The sequence below is a fragment of the Mandrillus leucophaeus genome, unplaced genomic scaffold, assembly GCF_000951045.1.
Source record: "Mandrillus leucophaeus isolate KB7577 unplaced genomic scaffold, Mleu.le_1.0 Scaffold125, whole genome shotgun sequence".
Taxonomy (NCBI): domain Eukaryota; kingdom Metazoa; phylum Chordata; class Mammalia; order Primates; family Cercopithecidae; genus Mandrillus; species Mandrillus leucophaeus.
In genome coordinates this window covers 1,926,316-1,934,925 of record NW_012100876.1, presented here as the reverse complement: position 1 = coordinate 1,934,925, position 8,610 = coordinate 1,926,316, and the positions used below count along the sequence as shown (strand labels likewise).

The 8,610-nt window shown below is 49.8% G+C and overlaps 1 protein-coding gene across 1 annotated transcript; it reads left to right on the top strand.

The window, feature by feature from the left end:
• The first annotated feature begins 1,078 nt into the window (after positions 1 to 1,078).
• Positions 1,079 to 2,432, top strand: LOC105533411 (metallothionein-1L-like). Its single transcript, XM_011971877.1, has 3 exons — positions 1,079 to 1,202; positions 1,791 to 1,856; positions 2,201 to 2,432. Exons 1-3 carry the CDS (start codon positions 1,175 to 1,177, stop codon positions 2,290 to 2,292), a joined length of 186 nt encoding a protein of 61 aa, XP_011827267.1. The 5' UTR covers positions 1,079 to 1,174; the 3' UTR covers positions 2,293 to 2,432.
• The last annotated feature ends 6,178 nt before the right edge of the window (positions 2,433 to 8,610 follow it).

Genomic DNA, 8,610 nt, shown 5'->3' with positions numbered 1-8,610 from the left:
CTCCTGACCTCGTGATCCGCCCGCCTCGGCCTTCCAAAGTGCTGGGATTTCAGGCAGTGAGCCACCGCGCCCGGCCTGAAGACATATCTTGGTCAGAAGAAATCTTTATGTTTTCTTTCCTCCTCTTGTGAAGCTGACTGGATTCAGGTAGCATGGCACCATTTCATAGAGCCATAACTTTGGGCAAGTTACTAAGGCTCTTTGTGCCTTAGTTTTTCCATTGGAAAAACGTGTTTAGAACAGTATTTCTCTTCTATTGTTCTTGAGAGGGTTCAAAAAACTAAAATGATTAAACAGACTCACGCAGATTGTTGCGTAATAGGAAAATTGAAAGGTAAATATTCTCATTTAACATAGATTCTGCATCCTCCGGGTCTGGAGTCACCTAAGCAGATCCCGCCCTTGGGGGCACTCCATATTTTCAGGACTACTCTCCTGGAGTTGGGTGGGCACGCTAGGTTTTGGAGGAGACCCTGCAGAATTTTGTGCAAAGGAGGCCCCAGACAAATGTGCCCATACAACTGCTCAGGCATGAGGAATGGAAGGGTGGGCTCGCCTCCACCCTGTTGCTGGGCTCAAGAGAAAGTGGCAGAAGGACCATGGTGGGGATAGTGACAGGCAGTGCTAGAGGGCAGGAGGGCAGAAAGCAAGGGTCACATCCACGACGGTTCTCTGCACACAACTCCCTCGCCTCGCTCGCCGGCTCAAGCCTATCCAGGGACGAAGCTGGGGTTGCACACCGGCTCCAGGAAAGGCGAAATACCGCAGATGGGGTGGTGGGGGTGGGAATATTGCGACCACCAGAGGCTGGGTTCCCGGAACACTCGGGGACGGGGATGTCCAGCAACCACAAGGAAATGCGGAAAATGGAGAAGTTGCGGGGAGCAGGACAGCAGGGGCGCTGCGGACGACCGGGTGCACAGGCCTGAGCGAGCGAGCGAGCGCCAAACAAGACACCCGCGGTGCACACCTTGCGCCCGGCCCGCCTGCTGCTCACAGTTCCGCCAAGTACCCACAGGAGGCCCAGACTCAGCGGGGCGGGTGCAAGCGCGGGGCGGGGCCTCTGCGTACGGTCCCATCTCCGCCTGCAGAGGGAGCAGCCGGCTACAGGCTCCAAAGCGCATTCCAGCTGCCTGACGGCCTCTTCGCCTCTCCGCTCTTCTCTTGGCTGGAAATGGACCCCAACTGCTCCCGCGCCACTGGTAAGGGAAGCCCGGCTCTGCGCCTGGGAATGCCCAATTTCCAGCCACAGTACAGTGTCCCTGCGTTTGAGGAGGTCGCATTTTGAGCTCTGAGCAGAAGGGGACCCTTTACTTCGTCCAGTACTTTCTCCTTGGAATAGCTCCTGAGAGCATTGCCCTTCTCACTGTGCCTCTATGTCACAGTTGAGTGTTCTGAGGCTCAAGGCTGCCCTGTTCCACGTCACCTGGTTGGTCAGGGGGCTGCTGGCCAAGCCCCAATGCTCTGTCCAGGCTCTGAGCAAGCAGGGTGGGTGGGAGGCAGGAAACACTGCGCCTTTGAGATTCAGGACAGGAGGTTTTGGGCCCCAGTCCGAGTCTTCCTGGGTTGTGTGTGCATCTGGGACCTTCATGGTGGGGTAAAACAGGAGGGTGCTTGCCCTTCCCAGCATGAGTGGAGAGGACGTGGGGCTTGTCTCCCTCTGTCCTGAGTGGGAAAGGAGCTCTGAGGGCTGGCCCTGCACAGAGGATGGCGCACTGGAGACTCAATGAACCACTGCTGTACCTTCTGCGTCTCACTCACTGCTCACTGCCTTTATCTCTTCCTTCCAGGGGCCTCCTGCTCCTGTGCCAGCTCCTGCAAGTGCAAACAGTGCAAATGCACCTCGTGCAAGAAGAGTGAGTGTGGGGCCATCTCCAGGAATCTGGCGCTGTGGCTAAACTTGGGAGGGAACTCAAGGCTGGCCTGGAGTGCATGCTTCTGGGGAACGCCTTTCTTTGCCCCTGTTGGCCATGTCATTCCCTCTCCAGGCTTTCTGCTCTGCGTTCGAATGCGGCAGGGCAGCCTTTTTCTATTGAGACACAAACCCCAAAGGTACCACCTGTGGTCTCAGAACAGAGCTGTGCCAACCTAAAAAGATATCCTCCAGGTCTGGAATCTGACCTCGGGCCAGGCCTGCTGTTGACACAGGGAGGTGCCTGATGGAGTCGGCTCTGACCTCTCACTCTCCCTTTTTCCCCAGGCTGCTGCTCCTGCTGCCCTGTGGGCTGTGCCAAGTGTGCCCAGGGCTGCATCTGCAAAGGGGCATCGGAGAAGTGCAGCTGCTGTGCCTGACGTGGGGACAGCTCTGCTCCCAGGTGTAAATAGAGCAACCTGTACAAACCTAGATTTTTTTTTTTATACAACCCTGAGCCATTTGCTACATTCCTTTTTCTATTAAATATGTAAATGACAATAAAACAGTTTTGACTTGATTCTGACTCTCCTTTCCTTTGTGTGACTTCGAATTAATGGACCAGGGTTAGAGATTGAACCAGGAGTTGAGAGACCCGGGCTTTGGATGGAAATCTGAGTCGCTAACAATCTGAGCACCTTCAGGCAAGCCAAGTTACCTCACTGAGCTTCATCTTCTAGAAAATGGAATTGCACTGTACCAGATCATAATGGGGGGACATCCATGATCACCTCTGGTCATATCAAATGTGGCACAGAAACTTCTCCATCTCTCATTTTTATTTTCTGATTTCCCTACCCAATTTCAGTTTCCTCATCAGATTTTAGGCTTCAAAGAGATGACAGGGGTGGAACCCAATTCCTCAGCTGCTTGATTCCCACACTGGGCTTCTCAGACTCCGTGGTGAAGGAACTTTTTACTACCTTTTACTACCTATGCTTCCCAGACATAAACCTTTTTTTAAATTTTGGTGTGTAAAACACTGATTTCAGAAAATACATTTTTAAAACTTTGTTATTTATACAAAAAGAGAGAGATTTCTCAAGAGGCTGATAGCAAAAGGCCACTGTGGATCAGAGCCTGATGAAACTAGCAATTTTAGCCTGGCATAGTCCCAGCTACTTGGGAGGCTGAGGTGAGATTAGTTGAGCTCGGGAGGCGGAGGTTGCCGTGAGCCAAGATCGTGCCACTGCATTTCAGTCTGGGCGACGGAATGAGGCTCTATCTCAAAAAAAAAAGTAAAATAAAAATAAACTAACAATGTTTCAAAACTCTGGTTACAAAGAAGAAAAGGGAAGCCATCCCAAGGCTGGGATGTTGCTACCTGCTCCCCAACTCCTGACCGCAGATACCAAGTGACACTGAGGCTGGGGAAGGCTGCATGGCCTGAACCTTGGTGCTCCAGATTGACACTTGCTTCAAAATCTTGGCTTTGGCAAAAACCATGGCAAGTTGATGAGTAAACTGTCCTGCTGAGCGGTGTGGTGGAGGATGCTTCCTCTTAGGTGGGAAGATAAATATAATTATGTCAATTATGGAGAAAATGAAATCAAACACAAAATACAAAACACAATTTTTCACATTTAACAGGGAAGAATTCAATAAATGCATAAAGAAGTAACAGAAAAATTGGCCAGGCACAGTGTCTCATGCCTGTAATCCCAGCACTTTGAGAGGCCGATGCAGGTGGATCACCAGAGGTCAGGATCTTGAGACCAGCCTGGACAACACGGTGAAACCCCGTCTCTACTAAAAATACAAAAATTAGCTGGGCTTGGTGGCAGGAACCTGTAATCCCAGCTACTCAGGAGGCTGGGGCAGGAGAATCGCTTGAACCTGGGAGGTGGAGGTTGCAATGAGCTGAGACCCTGCCACTACACTCCAGCCTGGGTGATAGAACAAGACTCCATCTCAAAAAAAAAAAAAAAAAGTAACAGAAAACTTGAAGATTTACAAACTCTGCACATATGTTCATGAGTGATGTACACTATAGACTAGAAACGATGGACTGGTGCCATTGTGTGAACCACACACTTTCATCCGCACTGGCCATGACAACCTCACAAGGATACCATCAGCTGGGCTGAGGGCAGTGGCTCAAGCCTGTAACCCTAGCACTTTGGGAGGGTGAGGCCAGCAGATTGCTTGACCTCAGGAGTTCGAGACCAGCTGTGGCACACAGCGAAACTTGTCTCTACAACAAATGCAAAGTGTAATTGGGCTTGGTGATGTGTGCCTGTACTCCCAGTTACTCAAGTGGGGGGTGAGAGAGGGTGGGTAAGGTGGGCGGATCGCTTGAGCCCAGGAGGTGAACGTTGCCATGAGCAGAGACCTTGACACTGCACTCCAGCCTGGTTAATACAGCAAGACTCTGTCTCAAAAAGAGAGAGAGAGAGAGAAAGAAAAAGAGAATTAGCCTGCCCAGAGTTATAGGACACTTGCTGACACCTGAGAGTTCCCTGTTGTGACTTGGCTCTGAATCTTTGAAAGTTCTGCCCAAGCTCAAGCTGAATTTTCCCTTTCAAATTTCAGCCCTTGACTATGTCAATCCATCAAAGTGACTTGGGTTGTGGAGGAAAGAGCCGAGCATTTTCCAAGCACGATGCAGTGTGTGTAATCATGGGTTGCAGATGTTCCCGTTTGCCCACGCAGGAGTGATAGCAGATCCCGCAGTTTGGGGAGTGTGGGGAGTGTTCATTAGGAAAGAGTGAGGCCCTAGCTGACTTGTAATTAAAGCCAGTGATTAGTCCCCCCTGGCTATGTGGATGGAATCCTATTTGATGTTCAATCAAAGAGGAAGATGAGTCTCTTGGCCTAGAGGTCAGGGCCACTGACCTCTCTGTTTCCCTGTGAAGAGATTTCAGAAGGCAGCCTGAGCCTAGGGCATGGGTTTTGGTGTCAGGCAGTCTTGGTTCACAGCCTACTTCACCACCAAAAAACAAAAAAAGTGAGAGTCTCATCTTTGAAAGAGAAATAAAAGCAACTTTGGAACTGGGTAACAGGCAAGAGTTAGAACAGTTTGGAGGGCTCAGAAGACAGGAAAATGTGGGAAAGTTTGGAACTTCCTAGAGACTTGTTGAATGGCTTTGCCCAAAATGCTGACAGCGATACGGACAATAAAGTCCAGGCTGAGGTGGTCTTATACGGAAATGAGGAACTTGTTGGGAATTGGAGCAAAGGTGACTTTTGTTGTGTTTTAGCAAAGAAACTGGTGGCATTTTGCCTTTGCCCTAGAGATATGTGGAACTTTGAGCTTGAGAGAGATGATTTATGGCATCTGATGGAAGAAATTTCTAAGCAGCAAAACATTCAAGAGGTGACTTGGGTGCTGTTAAAGGCATTCAGAATTACAAGAGGAACAAAGCATAAAAGCTTGGAAAATTTGCAGCCTGACAATGCAATAGAAAAAAAAAAAAAACCCTTTTCTGAGGAGAAATTCAAGCTGGCTGCCAAAATTTGCATAAATAACAAGGAGCAGAATGTTAATCCCGAAGACAATGGGGAAAATGTTTCCAGGGCATGTCAGAGGACTTCACAGCAGCCCCTCCCATCACAGGCCCAAAGGCCTAGGAGGAAAAAGTGGTTTCATGGGCTAGGTCTAGGGTCCCTGTGCTGTGTGCAGCCTAGGGACTTGGTGCCCTGCATCCTAGCCACTCCAGCCATGGCTAAAAGGGGCCAATGTAAAGCTCTGGCTGTGGCTTCAGAAGGTGCAAGCCCCAAGCCTTGGCAGCTTCCACATAATGTTGAGCCTGTGAGTGCACAGAAGTCAGGAATTGGGAGCCTCTGCCTAGATTTCAGAAGTTGTATGGAAATGCAGAAGTTTGTTGTAGGGGTGGGGCCCTCATGGAGGACCTCTGCTAGGGCAGTGTGGAAGAGAATGTGGGGTCAGAGCCCTCACACAGAGGCCCTACTGGGGCACTGCCTAGTGGAGCTGTGAGAAGAAGGCCAGCTCCAGTCCTCCAGACCCCAGAATGGTAGATCCACCAACAGCTTGCACCATGTGCCTGGAAAAGCCACAGACACTCAATGCCAGCCATATAAGCAACCAGGAGGGGAGCTGTAAAGCCACAGGGGCAGAGCTGCCCAAGACCTTGGGAACCCACCTCTTGCATCAACGTGACCTGGATATGAGACATGGAGTCAAAGGAGACCACTTTGGAGCTCTAAGATTTGACTGTCCTGCTGGATTTTGGACTTTTATGGGGCCTGTAGCCCCAAAACATTTTGGCCAATGTCTCCCATTTGAAATTGCTGTATTTACCCAATGCCTGTACTACCATTGCATCTAGGAAGTAACTAACTTGCTTTTGATTTTTCAGGCTCATAGGCAGAAGGGACTTGCCTTGTCTCAGATAATACTTTAGACTGTGGACTTCTGAGTTAATGTTGAAGTGAGTTGAGACTTTGGGGGACTGTTGGGAGGGCATAATTGGTTTCAAAATGTGAGGATGTGAGATTTGGGAGGGGTCAGAGGCAGAAAGATATGGTTTGGCTGGGCTTCTATTCAAATCTCATCTTGAATTGTAATTCCCACAATTCCCAAGTGTCATGGGAGGAACCTAGTGGGAGGTAATTGAATCATGGGGGCAGGTCTTTCCCGTGCTGTCCTCGTAATAGTGAATGAATCTCATGAGATCTGATGGTTTTAAAAATGGAGGTTTCCCTGCACAAGCTCTCTCTTTGCCTGCTCCCATCCATGTAAGACATGACTTGCTCCTCCTTGCCTTCTGCATGATTGTGAGGCCTCCCCAGCCATGTGGACCTGTAAGTCCATTAAACCCCTTTCTTTTGTAGATTGCCCAGTCTTGGGTATGTCCTTATCAGCAGTGTGAAAACAAACTAATACAATGGGTGAGGGCATGATGGTGCAGACAGTATGCATGAGTGCACATCCCACCTCTGTCACTTTTAGCTGTGCCTCACAACCTCTCTGTGTCTCCTGTAATAGGAGCATAATAATGGCATCTGGCTTGTAAGGTGAAAGAATTTTATACATGTGAGGAGCTTGGAATGGTGCTTGGCAAGCATTCTACAATATTAGTTATTGCTTTATTATTTTTTTAAAATAATTATTCATTGCATGGGGGCTATTTACTTACAGACAAAGAAGCCAGGCCTGGAGTGCCTAGCTGTATATACTGTCATTGTCATCTACCACATGAACATATGTCATGTGGTCCAAAGAGAGCCATTCATTGCTCCCATAAAATCATCCTCAACCCAGGGTTATCGAGCTACGAGCAAGATTCTCTCCCTCATGTCAGATATAAAATGACTGGCATTTCTGTTACCAATTGCACACTTTTCTTACCATTTTATATTTAAATGATTAATATTTTCTTAAATATATTTGTACGAAAAGCAAACTCTTTTCCACCTCCAAAAATGAAAATCAGTCTTATCCATACATAGAAGACAGCCAGGAAAACTATAAATGTGTTTTGTGTGTGTGTGTGTGTGTGTATTACACTTATGGATTGCTTTTGCCACTGCACATGGTTGAGCTTGTGGCTTGCCATTGTTTAGAAGCTTTCCAGCAAGAGAGAAGTGCTGATGACATACCTGGGCCAAAGGAAGGCTTGATCCATGAACACTTTCTCTTGAGGGGTTGGTTGGATTCAGATCAGTGACAACTTCTCAGCTCTGTGACTTGAACCAATTACTTTAACTCTGTAGTAGCCGTCTGTTTAGTAATACAGGTTCATAAATAGTATTTTTCTTTAAGATCACAAAGCAACTGGTTAAGACACCAGTACAGACTCAATGTTATGCATTGAGCCTGGAATATTGAAGAGATCAGCAATATTGAAGAGAAACAACCATTTATCTTGCTTTTTATTTTTTTAGAGACGTTGACTCCCTATGTTGCCCAGGCTGGACTCGAACTCCTAGGCTCAAGTGATCCTCCCAAGTAGCTGGGACTACAGCAGTAAGCGCCACCTCGCCCAGCTTGCTTTTTAATTTAAAGCAGGGTCTGCATATCATCTGAAGTAATCTGTCTTTGGGGACATCCCGCATGTCCAGAACTGCCATCCGGTATTGTGGCCCGAAGGCTGTGGGAAGCTTGGAGACTTATACACAAAGGAGGACCTGGATAAATGTGCCCGCACATCCTCACAGGCAGGGCGAATGGACGAGAGAGAGAGAGGCCGACCCGTGTTCCGCGTGTTACTGTGTACGGAGGAGTGGGTCCGAGGGACCGCGGTGTGGGCAGGGACAGGCAAGGCGGGAGACGAGGAGAAACGAAAGCCACATCGGTGGCGGATGTTCTGCACACAACTCACTAGCTGCCGCACGTTCCCCACTCCGCACTCAGCCGATCCCGGGACGGGAGCAGGAGGGCTGCACAGGGACTCCTGGACAGGTCGAGCTGAAAACTTCGGGGCGAGGGGTGGGGTGGAGACGCCCGCGACGTCAAGGCCGGGGTCCCGGAACACGCCGGGAGGAGAGTGTAAGGCAACCTCGGGGAAACCGGGAAGAGCGGCCTGGACCTCGGGAACGCCGCGTACCGCCGGGCGCACAGCCCATCCCGCGCGAACAGGCGCCAAAGGGGCGGTCCCGCGGTGCGCACCGCTTAGAGTTCAGGGGATGCTGCGCCCGGCCCTTCTGCTGCGCACAGTCCAGCCTAGGATCGCCGGCAGAGCGGACTCAGCGGGCCGGGTGCAGGCGCAGAGCTGGGCCTCTGCGCCCGGCCCGAC

What these genes read in the sequence shown, in the direction of transcription:
- LOC105533411 (XM_011971877.1), top strand. Translation starts at nt 1,175, where the DNA reads ATGGACCCCAACTGCTCCCGCGCCACTG. An exon ending in CAACTGCTCCCGCGCCACTG is followed by an intron (nt 1,203 to 1,790) that starts GTAAGGGAAGCC and finishes TCTTCCTTCCAG; the next exon opens with GGGCCTCCTGCTCCTGTGCC. An exon ending in ATGCACCTCGTGCAAGAAGA is followed by an intron (nt 1,857 to 2,200) that starts GTGAGTGTGGGG and finishes CTTTTTCCCCAG; the next exon opens with GCTGCTGCTCCTGCTGCCCT.